The following is a 16,741-nucleotide window of genomic DNA, read 5'->3' on the forward strand; positions in this document are numbered from 1 at the left end:
GACAGGCCATCCCTTCATCCATCATTAAGAGAAAACGAAGAAGAAACTGTCCTTCCACCACCACCCTGCCTGCATTTCAGCATACAACCAAAACAAAAACACTTTGACAGACCCAACAATGTGTCAACCTGGGGTTGAGCGCACCCTCATCCTGCTGGGGCCAAGCCTCCCTTCAGCTCTCCCACAGTCGTGCAGCAGCCTCGGGTCACCGCCAAACTAAAAGATGGGAATGGCATCTACCCAAAGAAATGCTGTTGTTACACTCCTCTGGAGATGATATCTGCATCTCCCACTTGATGCAGTGCACGGCTCTTTTTGCATGGTGGCAGCCACTCAACAGGTAGTTGTGATGAAGTGCCTGTCAGCTGCAATCACTCATGCACGTTTGCATATGCAAACACAAGCGCAGATTAATTCACTCTGATCCCGGACATTCAGGCCGATATTAAGTTGTTGTTATGGAAAATAATGATATTCGGGATAAGCACAGCCGTGGATAAGTGAATTAAATGGTACTTTGTTTAACCACAGCACTGTGTAAACCAATGCCAAATATTTGGTGAGACAGAAACAGGCCTTCGTCTGTCTCACAGAGCCACTGAGAGGACAGCTCTCCCAACACACAGACACACAAGAGTCCCCTTGAAGATGCTGACAGCTACATGAAGCCACTGTGCTGCCAAGACCATCACAGGCTGCGTCAGATGCACTTATGTCAAGGAGTCTGGACATTCCTTATGGAATATTTTGTGCATTAAGTCCCTTTTCGACGTACCCATGTGAGTTTGAGTTGTCGGAAAATAAATATCCATATCTAAAAGCTACCTCCTTTTTGAAAAAGAGAATACAATTTCCAGTCTCAGAGGTCATAGGCTGGCACGTGTTGCATGACAAAGCTACTATTGTCAAAATGTACTTACCCACAAACACTCCATTCTCTACTCGCTTGATAATGTCAAAGGCATTCTCAATGTTGCCCTCCAGGATGTCAAACTTGACATCATAACTGCCCAAGTGATAGGACCCATAAGCCGGGACAGTTGTTCTCAGGAAAACAATATCTGTTGGAAGATAACAATTAGACACAGAAAACTTCCACATAATGACACTGGACTGCTCCGCCAAGCTTGTACTAAACAATAAAATGGGAGACGGAAGGGTCCGTGTTAATCGTATGCTGAGAGGGTCACAGAAAGGTTGAAGCTTTTCACTACAGTTGTTCAGCGACAGGGCCTTGAGCCCTTTGCACCCCAACTTGGAGCTCATGAGAAATGACAAGAACTTAAATCCCTGTGACGTTGAGCATGAGTGCGTCTGAAACATGCACTGCACACTGGCCAATAGATGCTTGTCAGCTGTCATTGCCTGTGAATGATTACTGTGGTTACTTATTTTCAACCAGCATGGCATTTTCGCTCTGGTGAGGGCAAGCCAAGCTTCTTTTTCTTTACTTTTTTTAAAGAGCAGAGATAGTCATGGATTCCAACGACTGCAGGGAACTGCAGTAGAAGGGAACCCTGAGATTTAGAAAGATACATTTGAACAAAAGCGGGGGGAAAGCAGAGGACAATGACACTAAATTAAAGAAATTTTGTAATACTTAGTACTTACTTTAGTACTTTTGCATTTCATTTTGCGAGTTCCCGAAAAGAATAAAACCAGAACTTATTTCACAAGTGAAAACAATATTGAAAAGCTTCTACTATTTGTACATTTTCAAATTCAACAACACCATTACAACTATGAAAAACCATGCACAATTATTACTCTTTATCACTGAGTCGTGTCAAGACAGTGATGCAGAAGGTACCTTCTGGCATTTTTCCAGGACTAGCATATCAATGTACATTAACCGGTGATAACACAACAGACACTCTGTTGGTTGATTTTCTGCAGAGCCTCAGTGCTAGAAAGTTATTGATCATTGTCATAACCCACATCATTTTTCACTTTGTAGTTTTACAAATTTTCACCGAAACATGATAGGATTAACCAATGTGGTGTACTACAGCATTGATAGAGTAGGCTATAGCCAAAATCACTGCATGGTGATTATTGATTAATGAACCTGCAGTTATGAAATCAGGTGGGGTTTTTTCCAGAGCAGAGACAGTCTTTGACACACAGTCTTAATTTTCTGCTTTTTAGGCACAGTTTCAGACACCTTTAGCCATCCGACAAAAGTAAAAGAAAACATTTGTAAATACAAGCAGCTTCATTGGAAACTTGGCTGAAATGATACACTCCTGCGCAGAGTGTCTAGGCCCATTTGATTCAGCAACCCCCTATCACATTATCTGGGTGTGTTAGTCTGGGTTGAGGGCTCTGATTGTGTACGATTTGGGTCAGACATATATGATAACAGGCATTTTAAAAGTTTGGTTTTGGCCTAACACACGCAGCTTTTTTCTTGTGCCATGTATTGACTTTTCCCCTCTAAAACTAGCAACCTCGACGGTATCGTAGGCAGGGCATACTTTCCATGTGAGATTAAATTGTCTAATTAACGATATTTGTAACTTGGTCCAAAGCTGAAAGGTGACGGGAATGCATGCTATTCTGAACATGTGCTTGTGATTTCAAATCTAAGTTCAGTTAAAAGAACTCCACTCTGTTTGACCAGTTAGTCTGAGATCTGTCAATCAGCTTCCTCAGCGGACACGCCCCTATTATCTCAAAACATTTTCTCATGACTTTGATATCTTTTATATACTTGGCGACTGTTTTTACCATTCATGTTTGGCTGGGTGGTTAATAACACATTTTTCTGTGATGTGACAAACTCAGAACACAGATTAATCCCTACATTACTCTGACTTTAACATAACACAATGATTAAAAGCAGATTCTAGACTGTAGTCTCCTTGGAAATTCTTTTTGCCTCTTTCTTGCACTTTTTCGGCATTAACAAAATACTTTGTATGATTATCCAGGCAAAAAAAATGGACTTGTACCTACCCTCTGGCCGTGCAAACTCTCTGAAGGTGGGCAAGGAAATGAAGGTGTGGGCCACCGAGTGCGTGGGGTCCAGAACACAGGCGATGTCATTGGGCTGACAGGATTTCATGCAGCGAACAGTGTCAGAGCGTTCAAGCCTTGCTGCTCTAAAGAAGAGAATAAAACATATTTTTGCAACAAAAATTTTGAAAACACCAATGCAGATATTGCCTCCAGCCTTTATGCACTTTCTGGGTAAAAGTCTTTTGAGGCAGCAGCCTTTATTTTCTAAAGCAAACAATAACAGGGCATCCTTGGGTTCAGCCAACTGCATAATCAAGAACTTAGTAGGACCCCTGCAGTTGCTGCGAGACAAACTGTCTCAACAAGCCAGCAGGGTTGCTGGATATAGCACTCGACATCAAAAATAATCAAATTCTCTGTGGTTTGAAAGAATAATAAACCAGCAATAGCCAAAGCTCACACTTTATAGCTTGTGGAGGCTCCCACCAACCATTGATGCTTTTCTGATAGCCTATTTCAAGCTGTGTGGGAAATGAATTACTGCACTCACAAAGAATGATCCACAACCTGTTCAGGAAAATATTTGGATTTGCCGAGCATCCCCAGCTTCACATCAGATAATCTCTTGAGGAGGATTTATGTGGCAAGAGAGTGTTCTAAAAGACTCCTAAATTGTGAGTAACATGACTAGACAACTCCCCAGTCTCTCCCCCGGGCGGCTCTCATCCTATTATTTAGGGCTTTGTTTATTCCACAGACTAATCAGTGACAGGTCGGAGAGAATGGAGGGGCTTGGGTGGCTCCTAAAGCTAACACCACCTGGAGCATCACTTTTTACTTCCTGTCAGCTACATAAGACTTAGAGAGTGTTTTTTCAAGGAATTAATAACATCATAAATCAACGGTTTGTCTCTGAAACAATGGGGAACATTCGAGACAAATGAAAGTCTTGATTTTGAATTTCAACTAGTTAAACTCATGCTCAGACCTTGCAGTGGAAACAAGTCAATGCATGGTTACTCTGGGCTATGAAAACATCCATGTTACCATGTATGAGTCCAGTTAATGTGCATGGCAGTCATACAGCCACATGTGAGTCATGGGCTGTGGATCCCTGGTGCTCCTCAGGGGACCTATCTGCTGCAGCTCAAAGCCCAGGGCCAGCTTGGGTTGCAGGGCTCCTTTCATGGACAGCGAGGAGCGAAGCCCCTGACAAAAAGTCAAGCCACCACTGGGTAGGGGCTTGTAATTAGCAATTAGCGGGTGGGTCCAAGTTTTGCTTTAGCCCGGGCCAAACCCACAAAATGTTCTTCTCGTTTATAATACCACGGCCCAAGCAGCAGTAAGACCTGAGCAGGGCTCTAGAGGATGAGGTGAAAGCTGTTGGGGTAGAGAGTGAATTTACGAGAGGACAGTGACCCAGGGTGAACTGCCCCCCCCCATCCCTTTGCATGCAGACAGGAACTTCAAAGAAGGGGTAGTTAGTGTAGATAATTCCATTGTTTGCAGATCTGCACCTAATGTGCCTCCGTGTGTATTTCTATATCCATTTCTAATGATGTGCATTCATTCATGTAGACATGCTGTTCTATTCTGTGTGTAAGTGCGCCTATGTTATGCACGGCCACATGAACACATGCACGTCTTCTTCATCTCCCCATGCCTCACGTGGCCCAGCCCAGGAGAAAAACCCCAATACTTTCAGACCAGAAAGAAAAACAGACTTTCTGGATGAAAGTGCTTTGGTCAAGCGTAGGGCCTTATATTTTTTTGGTAATTATTATTTATAGTCGGCACATTGATAACGCCCCAACACAAACACTGCAGGGCATCATTCATTTTGCGCGCGGTGATGTTGCTGGACCACAAATTGTTCAGACCACCGGCCAGAGCCCAGAGCCCCATAACTCAATGTCAAAGGGGAGGAAAAAACTCCTGCGCACCACTATGCTCTTATTTTAAGGATATCCCCACTAGGAACCAAGTGCATCTTTACTGGCCTGACAGCTCAGGACAGGAGGAACCTAGTACATCTGAATTTACAGTTATTAAAAGCCGCAGCCTTCGGGCAGTGGCCTCACAGCATGTCAAACTATTTATACTCTCCCCGGCTGGTGCACATTTCTCCCTACTTTTGCCGCTGCATCCCATCGCGTGTCACTTACTCAGCCTTCATTTGGATTATCTGTCTGCTTTGGGGTTTACACCCGCAGTATGCAGTGGAAATCTGTGCATTTCACATTAAGCCCAAAATATAATGGAAGCTAAAGAGACGTGCATGAAAATAACTGCCGCAGGAAGATGTAGATGTGGTCCAAAAACTGACATTTGGGAAGTGGGAGTAGCAATACATTAGACCCAATCTGGTTTGTGACTGCAATTTGGAGGTATGGAATTACTTTATGAATGGTAAAAAAAAAATGTTGGTGCATAGACTGATTGTATTTTGTATATGCAAAGAGTATAGTTGAGAGATTGGATATTTTACTTTTCTGTTTGTGATTTTTTTTCATTTACAAATATCACCGATACAGAAAATCTTAGTGAACTTAATCAGGAAACTTTTATTTCCAATTAATTCAGTTGTTGCCTTGTGTTCAATTTGGCATTAGAAGATCTTTAACTCTTTTTTTGCATCAGATCACAGAAAGCGATAATATGGTCAAATATGTGCAATTACATTACCTTTCTATTGAGACTACTGCAATACAGGAAACATAAAACAATGCAAGATAAATCTTCATGCCTACAGCTGTAACTTGGCCTCATGTAATAACTGCTCCCCCTCGCTGCATTTGATTAAATCCTCACAATGCACTACCATCAAGAACTGGATTTGACTTGAACATGTGTTATTTCTATTTCAGTTTTAATAGAAAAGTGTTCATCCAACACATAAACCATAAAATACTGCAAAATGTCAGACTTTATCATGCAACCGTCATCGAATTACACTCACTTGTAGGCACACTTGGGTTGTTACCATTTTATGATTTTTACCCTAACCTAGAACGCCACCTACAGCAGTGGCTCTGACAATGCCTTGGGCTCAAAAGGGAAAAAAAAAAAAACCAAGGGGGAAAAAAAGGAGAAGAAAATACATCCAGTTGGACCTAATTTACTCAGCAGTAACATGATGCTTCATGTTAAAGTTTAATGAGAAAAAATGGTTAATCTCTGTAGAAAGTTAAAAACATTGCATCCCTCTTGATTTTGTGAGTGTATTTTATTATTATTTTTTTTTTAATAATAAGCTTTAATGAAAAATGATGTCATGTTTAACATGCCTTTAGGGTCTTAACTGATGCATTACAGATACATTGCAGATAAACCTGGATTAAAGTCCAAGACTTGCTGGAGAATGACGCAAATCATACTTAATAACTATTTATAGCACTTAATATTAATAGAATAATTCTATCATTCAGCTATACCATAATTCTTTACGTTTTGCTTTGAAGCGACCAGACTTTCTTGTAATATTTTTAACTGATCTCGAACAATATTGCTCCAGGCTTTTTGAAGGTCTTTGAAGGTTTTTCATTTGACATGGGTTATTTTTTCCACAAATTTTCAGTCCATTCCTTGCATCTTGCCATTTTCAGAGGAATGTACTTTTTTTGTTTGGTTGTTACTCAAGTGTTCTACGAATTATTACATCATCAAAAAGGGTCCAAACTCAAGGGATGGACCAGTGTTGCGTCTACACATAACAGAACTCATTTTGAATTGTGTCTTCAGGTACTTTGTTACTAGCAGCCTGTAACAAAGATACATCACATCTTATTTTCGTAGCATCTACAAAAAATTCTAAAGATAACAGAGTTTGAAAGACATCAACAAGGTGAGTCTCAAAGAGAAAAAAAAAGTATTTAAAAAAATCTAAAGCAGATAAACAGTATCTGAAAGTATGTTTCCTTAAGAAACAGGAAAAGAAAATTCCATCAAAGACCAGACAGCGGAGCCGAGAAATGCAACTAGACCTTCAGTTGTTTCTGCTTTTCAATGAGGCCTCATCAGAAATGGTCTCCATGGAAGTGTGGCTGTCAAGAAGCCATTCTTAGAAGGAAAACACGGAGAGATGGCTCGAGTATGCCAAATGACACAAGAAGCGGACTGAAAATCAGTGGCAACAGGTCTTATGGAGGGATGAATCCTCCTCCAGAGCCCGACCTCAACATTAATTAAGCAGTGTGGGATCACCTTGACAGAGAAAGGAACAAAAGGCAGCCGACATCCAAAGAAGAGCTTTGGGATGTCCTTCAAGAAGCCTGGAGAATTATTCCTGAAGACTACTTAAAGAAATTACAAGACAGCTTGTCTAAGAGGGTTCAGGCTGAGATTAAGAATGATGGTGGTCATACCAAATAAGGACTTTCAAGCTAATTAAAACTTAACATACTCTGTTTTTGCCTTATGAATTGTATCTCCATTTAGGTTTGTAGATACTTTAATCGAATCAGTGCATTTATTTGTGTCCTTCCAGGCAATGTATGAAAACAGGACTGCACTTGTATTTATCTCCACAGTATGTTCTGCAGTCATCTGTGCAATGCAGGAACCCGTTACCTACATTACATTATCATGCTTTACAGTCAACATACCGTAAGGTCTTCTTGTACTTCAATTTCTTTTAACCATTTTTCTTTTTTGCTCCAGGAAACTCTGCAGTTAATATGACACATTTCGACACGACAGTGTGATAACATGTTTAACCCCAAGCAGATCTTATATTTATTCTAGCAGGGGATTATAAGGTACTCTGGGTTCCTCCTGGGTAACAAACACCAGTACTTTAGCCAGGTATGTGGTAACAGTGCCATAGCGTTGCAGCCTCAGCTCTAGAGACAGAGCAAAGTCCCGTGGCTTGTTGATGAGCTTTGCCACCGACATGACACCGCCAGTGGGCGCCCGCTCTGTGTTGAAGAAACCGCCCTCGTTGCCAGCAGTGATAGCGATCTGGATGTCGTCGCCAGGAACGGTGTGGGAGGGGCCCATGCGGAAGATGTTGGTGAAGACGGGGATGTTGGTGGGGAAGGTGAGGTAGTAGTAGGTTATTCTCAGGGGCATGGTCAGGCACTGGACAGACTCATTGCAAAGCAAGCGCTCACATCGACTGCGAAAAGAGAAGAGTCGGGGGAAGGGCGGGACGGGACGGGACAGGACGAGACAGAACAAAAGAGCCACAGAGAGAAAGAGAGACAGGGTGTAAATCATACCTGCCGTGCATGGCATGCAGTGAAAGGAACATCATTTCAGCAGAATAATATCAGTTATGGTGCCCTCTGTGGGAGCATGCAAGAACTTCTATGACTACTGCTTCCAAATGGGGTAGGGATACAGCCTCAGGTGGATTTGTGCTGAAACTGAAATATTCATGTGCATTTCATCATCGTAAAACAAGAGAACATGCTACAGCCAAATCTATTCTGAAGTCATTCCAGCACTGAGCATACTAGACATGCAGGGGATCAAGTCAAAATATAAGGATTGGTTCAAAAAGCCCGACTCCTCCGAATCTGAACCCAGAGCTCTTACTATGTCGAGGAACATGGATCTTTCTTTGTGTGATTATGTGCCTGAGTTCTACTAATGCTGTCTGAGTCTATTCACAATCACATCGCTTTGACAAAGAAAAAACATTTGAAGTCGTGTTTGCTCATGAACAGTTCCCCTGTTGACCCAAATGCACACAGAATCACAGCTCAGACACTCACGTCTCTCCAACACGCCGGTAGTTGTTTGGACAGTCGAATTTAAGGCATCTGAACCCTCCCTGTATGTTGAAGCAGCTCTCGTCCTCCGTGCACGTGTGCGTTCCCGCCACGCATTCATCAATATCTGGTTGGGCAAAAGATGAGAGAGGTGTTTTCCGGAAAAAAACATTCATCGACGTAACTTGTGCAAAAGTTGAAGATAAAACTATGATAAAGATGTGTAACTTCACAGTAAGGGCGGCTTACCCTGGCAGCTGCGGCCGTTCACTGCCAAGGTGTGGCCAATCACAGGACAGGAGCAGTGGAAACTGCCAGGGGTGTTGTGACAGCGATAGGAGCAAATATGGCCACCAGTGGGCAGGGCACACTCATCTATATCTGCAATGATCACAGGCACAGACAAAAACTATTCAAAACAAGTTCAAGAAATAGACCTCATTTTTACTTCTTTCAACCATAGTACCAAAAGTATCTACACGTACTAATGGACCTTAGCACTCATAAAGGGCTACTTGCCTTAATCTTTGGAAAATACCGTTTTAAGCACATATGTAACTGTAGCAATGGTTCCATTTTACCTTCACAAGTCATGCCATCTATGTCGCTGAGCTGGTAGCCACGGCGACAGTAACACTGGTAGGAGCCATACACGTTGGCGCACTCTTGAGTACATGGGTTGCTGTCACACTCATTCAAATCTACAAAGGGAGAGAGGATAAATGCAGACTATTGAAAGCTTTATCCTACCAATTTTCTGATATTTACAGTGATGTAAAAAAAAAAAGAAGATGGTCAACCGCTTTTCAGTTTTAGTCCATTAAAAAATGATAATAATAATCACAATAATCTGGACCTTAACAGGTCTTAAAATGAGGTAAATACAACCTTAGATTCCAACCACGCATTAAATGTTACACGGCCATTATTAACTGCACAAAAACTGAGACCAAATGTAGAAGCAGTGTGTGAAGAACTGAGTATGATTTGACAGCCTGTAGCAGCAAGAACTTGAAGTAATAATTTTCTCCATGACGTTATCAGTCTTTCACATCATTGCAGAAAAATCTTGGTCCACTCCCCTTTACAACGTTTCTTCAGTTAATTGAGATTTACAGGCAAATCTCTTTCTGGAGAGAAGGTGTCAGCACAGCATTTCAAGTGTTTCTCAATTCTGGTCCTCGGGACCCACTGCCCTGCATGTTTTCGATGTTTCCCGAACCGCTGAATGACTGCGAGGTGTCCAGGTCCTGTGGCTGCAAAACTAGCCCAAACATTAGCCCTCCACCACCGTGATTGACAATTGGTTTGAGGTCTTTGTGCTGATATGCTGTGGTTGGTTCTCACGAAGGGTGGTGCTGTGCATTTGGTCAAACATCTCCACTTTGGTCTCATTCCAGAAGTCTTGTGGTTTGTTCAGATGCAACTCTACAAACCTAAGCCGAGCTGCGATATTCTTTTTTTGAGAGACGAGGCTTTCTCCAGGTAAACCTTGGGTAAGCTCATGGGTTCTGTACAATTTCTCTGTGCATTGCACAGTCTGGCCTTGGAGTGAACTTGCAGGGACATCCACTCCTGGGAAGACTGACAACTATCTTGACTGTTTTACACTTGTGAATAATCTTCCTCACTATAGACTCCAAAAAGACTCCAAATTGTTTGGAAGTGGCTTTTTAACTCTCTCAGCTTGATGGGCAGCAACAACTGCATCTCCAAGATAACTGCTGATGTCTTTCCTCCTTGGCATTGCGTTAACATACATCCGAATGCTCCACACAAGCAGTGCTCCCACCTGCCGATGATCAATTAATCATGGCTGCTATTTACCTTATGAAAGCAGTAAAGTTGAACTTAGTTCAATTGTATCCACCTCATCTTAAGACCTTGTAAAGATGATTATTTTCTGTACTGATACGTAAAACCTTAAAATTGAGAGACGGTGTAGTTTCTTTTTCACATGACTGGACACCTGTCCTGTTATACGAAAAGTTGTAGGCACAACACCTTCCATGAACAGACAAAGATGGAAATAAATCATGATATTATACTCCTTTCCCTACGCTTTAGGCAAAAGGTCCATTGTCTTGCTGTTTCAGTCACTGGAAATGTGTGGACTAGTGGAACAGAACATACAGTAAGGCCTAATGTCGGAGTTCTCCTGATGTGGATCGTTTTCTCACCATCGCAATTCCTGCCATCACTGGCCAGCTTGAAGCCAGTCGTGCAACTACAATGGTAGGACCCAAGAGTGTTCTCACACTTATGAGCACACAGGCGGCCAGGGTAGTGCCTGCACTCGTTAATGTCTGAAACACAAAGTATATAAGAAGAAGAGTAAGAAGCTGAAATTTTGACTGAACTGTCCCATTCTGACTTGAAGTTTTAGTCCAAATGTTTTATTTACATGTTAAGGATTTGTTGAATTTAGTCACATATAAGAACGCATGGTATCCACCCACTGCTTACCTTCGCAAAGCCGAGTGATACTATTGAAGTTGTAGCCAGATTGGCACTCACAGCGATAGGAGCCCAGCTGGTTGATACAGCCATGACCTGCACAGACCTCTTCGGGGCCCTTACACTCATCAATATCTGAGAAAAGGGATCCAAACTGCTGAGGCCACCATGAACCCATCCTGAGCTAGGCTAGTAAGATGCATTGCATGTAGAAACAGAATAATGGCTTTTTCACTCATACCAATACAGCGTGTGCCGTCTTCATTCAGGTGGTACCCTCGACCACAGTTGACAGAGTTCCTCTGACAGACGAAGGAGCCGACAGTGTTGATGCAGACCTGCCCCCGGTGGCACGGACTTACCTGGGTAACACATTCATTGATATCTGAAAATCCAGACACAGACGTTATATTTTAATATTTGAAAAGCTCAACTTATCCACACACCACACAATTCACACTCTGAATGGAGATAAACATAGTGAGACTGGAATATTGTCATATATAATATTGGGAAAAGCCAAAGACATGATAAAGACACTGTTATTTTACTGCCTGAACACTGTGACAGCTCCTCACATGGTTTCCATGGTTTCAGGCAGAACAGATACTAAAACAAAATTCAGAGTAGACCAGGTGACCCTCCATTCCTTGTTTGCTTCACACAATACTGAATACATATGAATACGAGTAATGGTCTCCAATAAAGATGTGTTTTCCAACACAAAATTCACACTGAAAATACCTCTTATTTCAGTTAAATTCAACCATCCCCCTTCCCGATTCCTTTCTTTATAACAACATATTAGGACAATAATTTTGACTGACAGCTGTACGGGATGAGAGTGTGGGAATGTCATTAGCGACATGATGTGAATCCTCTAAGGACTCTGTAAGTGTAGCCTTAAGCAAGTCTTAGCAAGCTGTGAGGTGGACAAAGGAGAAAACCTAAGAGGAGTGAAAAATGGTGTCCAACTAACTAAAAAGCAACCTAAATAATTTACCATCAACTATTTTGCTATTTTTCTAATTAATATGGAGAAAATATGAACTGATTATAGGGTGATAAGTCAGGAGGAAAATAATAAGAAATCCTTGGCTTGTTACAATTAGAACAGATGCAAGATGAGCACCATTTGTCCAAATTATATGTTGCTAAAATTTGCGTGAGTATACTCCTGAAATATTTTTTTTCTGTTATCTTCGAAAAGGTTGGATGGCTATCTAAATCTTTGAGGCGAAGCTTGTGCACAGTGTAGTTCGTATGTTGCAGCTCTTACCAATGCAGCTTCCGAGGGCGTCCTGGATAAAGCCGCTCCCACACTTAACTTTTGGGAGACAACGGAACGACCCCTGGGTGTTCTGGCACTCAAACTGGGGGCCACAGTTGTGGATACCGGTCTCACACTCATCAATATCTGGATGAAGTCAGAGCAGAAACGCCACTGAACACGCTCTATATGAACACCAGCAGCAGATCGGGGCTTCTTGTGCGTCTCTGCAAAAGAGGGCAACGTAACTGACCTTTGCAGTTGTTGTTGTCGGTGAGTTCATAGCCTGTCCCACAGCTGATCTCCCTCTGGCAGCGGAATGAGCCCTCTGTGTTGATGCAGCGCTCTCCACCACGACAGTTGCTGGCTCCCAGCAAACACTCATTGATATCTGACGGAACACAGAGAAGAAGGCCAAAAAGAAGCATTTCACTTTCATACTTCATTACATTCATGAACTCTGATCACCACACCGTCGGGAGTCTTGCTATTTCAAATTAACTCTTTCGGTGCCATTGACGTCTATAGACATCAATTTAAAAAAAAACGTTCACAGCCAAAGACGTCTATAGACGTCAATTGCGTTTTTTAACAGAGCGGGCTGGGGGACAATCTAGCGGAGTTCGTCACTAAATCTTAGGCTTGTAAACACTAAACAGAGAATATACTGGCAAAATTACCCGCTAGGTGGCAGCAGTGCAACTATGCACAAAAAAAAAAAAGAGCTCGTTTTCTCCATTTTTTGGGTCAAACAGCTGTTTTTGGTGAAACCAACCTATGTTCTACTGTCTATTACTAAAAGACTGAAAATGGTAGAAACAAACTTTTTTTCCTGATCAAAGAAGAGAGTCTACTCTTTCTTTTGGTAATTTCGGTGTGTACATAGTCATAAGACACACTTTTCTGTGGGTCTTGGAAAATCAGTCAAAATACTGAAAAACACTTGGCAGTATGGGTGTCTCTGAACTGAAAATGGCTGGCAGCCAATGAGTTAATCCGAAAACATTCTTTGAGCAGTTCCTTTGTCTCAGCTTTACATCCTCTTTTTCATCCAAAAGAATTGAAGTATGCTGAATCTTAAAAAAACAAGCCCATTTACCCTCACAGCTCTTTCCGTCTGGTTTGAGTTTAAAGCCTTTGAAACACGCACAGGTGTCGTTCGCCACACATTGATGAGCACACTTCCCTAAGAGGTGGAAAAGAAACAAAAACATGTTAATAACTGATCATTGACACTTTCAGTGTTCAAAAAGCTCAATGGAGAAATCCATAATGGTTTGATTACCACTCTTTACCTGTACACTGATCGCTCAGCACTGAATTATCTCCGTTTTCAGCGTTGACATCCTGGTTTTTCACTGTGTGTGAGAAGCTCACATCTTAACACATACAACATGGAATATTAACATTTTCAAAATGGCAAAAAAATATGTCTGTGTTATTTTTGATCATCTATGAATTGCTTCATGTATCCCTATAGAGACAAAACCATTAGACACAGGCAATGTCCACATGTGTCCACCAGAGGGCAGTAAATCCTTTTATTTGAAATCAGTGGAGTGCTGAATTCTCAACCTAATCGCTCTCATTCAATTTAGCACAAGCTTTGGTATAAACATAAATAGTTTTACCCACATTCAATCTGTGTTGCCTGTGCTGTCTGATTCCCCGAAGCTTCGATTGCGCAGCAGGCCCGCGACACTAGGCTGCACTGGTAGCCCACGGACAGGCTGTGGTCACAGGGGATGCCCAGCTCATGCGCTGCCTTCCCCAGAAGACAGCAGTCACAGCACATCTAGGACAAACAGATATCAATCCAAAACATCATGAAGCAAATGTGTGCTGAGCCGAAACTGTCAGATTCTGCAAATGGAATAAACCAGTTGATCAGGAATTTATGTATCAGCAGAGGTAAACCCAGATATATTTATTTGTGTATATATGTATATGACAAGGAAGAAGAGACTGGAGGTTGGAGGGCTGCTTGTTGTGGTACGGAGGTAAATGTGACAACCTTGTAAACATCAGACTTAAGAGCCTCTGACAGACAGCAGAGATCACATTAAACAGCATGGACAGGGAAGGATTGAGAAAGACAGATATTGAGGACAAGAAGTCAGTAGGGAAAACATAGAGGCAGTAATGAGATGACATCATCCCCTCTGGCTGATGTGTGCTCAATCAGTCGTTATGACAGTCTGTCCGGAAGGAGAAAAGTAAAAAGTGTGGTGCATGGTAAGGGAAATGGGAGTTTATACCTGAACTCTGACATGGTGCGGTGTATTTGTGTAGACAGCAACATAGAACATATGCCAAAGAGTGCTGCTTCAATAGTTTTTTGTAACAGAGGTTGTTAACTGCTACTCCTGGTGATTGTTTATGAGCGGACTTTTTTTTTTTTTTTTTTTTCAAATCTTCAGGACAGGAAAACTTTTCAGGATAGCAAAAAAACTTCTGGTAGAAGTACCAGAAACAAGCCCAGAAACACAAAAACTAAGCAATCATGAATCCTTACTACCGGACTCTCACCCGCTCGTACTTTTTTAATCTCGGGCTTTCTCCGAGTACACGTTTTACGGCAAATGTGAACTGGCAACTCCATATCCACATGCTTTCAAAGTCAACATCTGTTTTTGATCTCACTCGACGAAGTATCGTGCAGGTGCCAGTTAAAAGGCCAGTGAGAAACCATGCTGACCTCATTTTCTACATTATTCAGACATCATATCAAACAAATCAAGACTTCCTTCCGCCAGACCGTCCACACTTGCATGGGTCGAGTTTCAACATCGTTTATTTATTTTACTGCCATGATCATTTTCTATCATTAGAACCACACAGTCTTTATATCATCAGCCAACTGCCCTTTAGTTTGATTAAGAATACACATTCTTCTGACAGAGGAAGAAAAATGGACATACTTATACAAATACAGCTTTTTCTTTTTTTTTTCATCATAAATATCTGTCTTGTCAGACTGCCTTCTTCCTCCATATCTACATTTCAGCACTGTGCTGCTTTTACTGGGAACGAGAATAAATACAGTTTGTAGATAAAGCAGGACGATGATGTAATTAGACACCACGTAGTTTGCAATCTTTGCCAGGCAGAGAAAAAGGCTGGGTTGGAGAAACTGAAAACAACTTGACAACGCCGATGAGGGATAGTTTTAAATCTTCATAACTCATCGCAAAGTTATGTCGGGCAGCTCAGCCTAGAGCAAGAGGCTCAGGGGAGCTGAGCTGCACGAAACAGGTTAATTCTCACTCATCAGAGCAAGCTTCTTTAATGAATACTTATTCAACATTATTATGAACCACAACAAATGAACCACAAAGACCGGAATAAATACTATGACTGCACTCAGCTGATGTGGCGTGGCCAACTGGAAAGTCTTTTTTTCTGAAATGCATATAGCCGTTCAACAAATGTTGGCAGTCTTAAAGTCCCACTCCAGCATTTTTTAATCCCTTAAAAACTCATCTGAGTTCTTCAGAGTTTTGCTACTCAAACAACTCATGGCCTTAAATTGGCTTGGTTCTAAGTAAGTAAGTAGGGTCCCGTGAATTGCTCATTTCACCCTGCTCACATGTCTGCCTGCCTACCAGCCAATGACACAGCCTCCCCTGTCTTGCATTGCTACACAATGGCCAATATCAATATTGGGGGTAATTTAGTCATACATGTTTGAACCCGAGAGCGATTCTCAGTAACAGAAAGCTAAATTATACAAGGTTGTGTTCAACTGGAAGTAACAGAATTGCTGTTCCTTTTAACATCATTAGACGTGCGCTCAGCTCCTGTCAGGATGTTAAGAAAAAGCCTCGGGGCGCATTAAAAATCTGACTCGGCAGCTCCTGGCTCACTCGGGCAGCTGAAGCCTCGTGTACAAAGAGACTCACCACTTGAATGCAAGAAGTGGGACTGAGCAAAAAAAACACATTTCAAATAATAAAGGAATAAACTAACCCGCTGACAGTCATGCCTGCATTCCTCATACATGTGGTGTCGTCCAGATAAACGACTGGAACAGAATCAGACCAAACATTTAAGCCTCGTTTCCACTATGCAGTCCGGTACGGGTCGGTTCAGAACGGTTCGCTTTATTTCAGTGTTTCCACTACGGTTACCATTTTTGTAACCCTTCTGCTTGGGGTACCTAGCACACAGGACCGGTTCCCTTGGGGAGGATAAACAGACCCGACCCGTACCGATACAAAGTGACCCGAACCGTACTGACAGTGGAAAGGAGGCTGTAGTCGAGTGTCAAAACCCTGCTTGTTTTTTTGGATCAATTTGCAAAGAAGATGATGACAAAAAAAAGAGACCGGTGACATTT

The 16,741-nt window shown here is 42.0% G+C and overlaps 1 protein-coding gene across 3 annotated transcripts in view; it reads right to left on the minus strand.

Annotated features, from left to right (window-relative positions):
* Positions 1-16,741, minus strand: part of fbln1 (fibulin 1) — a 34,491-nt gene that overhangs the window by 9,246 nt on the left and 8,504 nt on the right. The window contains exons 4-16 of one of the 3 annotated variants that reach the window (XM_075470318.1): positions 14,038-14,197; positions 13,698-13,781; positions 13,502-13,588; positions 12,656-12,793; positions 12,412-12,549; positions 11,374-11,517; positions 11,142-11,267; positions 10,856-10,981; positions 9,257-9,376; positions 8,925-9,056; positions 8,679-8,802; positions 2,959-3,104; positions 921-1,061 (exon numbers count right to left, since the gene is read on the minus strand). In XM_075470318.1, coding sequence (XP_075326433.1) covers positions 921-1,061; positions 2,959-3,104; positions 8,679-8,802; positions 8,925-9,056; positions 9,257-9,376; positions 10,856-10,981; positions 11,142-11,267; positions 11,374-11,517; positions 12,412-12,549; positions 12,656-12,793; positions 13,502-13,588; positions 13,698-13,781; positions 14,038-14,197 — 1,666 coding nt within the window. Of the gene's footprint in view, positions 1-920; positions 1,062-2,958; positions 3,105-5,813; positions 8,078-8,678; positions 8,803-8,924; positions 9,057-9,256; positions 9,377-10,855; positions 10,982-11,141; positions 11,268-11,373; positions 11,518-12,411; positions 12,550-12,655; positions 12,794-13,501; positions 13,589-13,697; positions 13,782-14,037; positions 14,198-16,741 lie in introns of those variants that run through there. The other 2 variants (XM_075470319.1, XM_075470320.1) reach the window with 2 other exon arrangements.

The sequence above is a fragment of the Odontesthes bonariensis genome, chromosome 7 (assembly GCF_027942865.1).
Source record: "Odontesthes bonariensis isolate fOdoBon6 chromosome 7, fOdoBon6.hap1, whole genome shotgun sequence".
In the NCBI taxonomy this organism is placed as follows: domain Eukaryota; kingdom Metazoa; phylum Chordata; class Actinopteri; order Atheriniformes; family Atherinopsidae; genus Odontesthes; species Odontesthes bonariensis.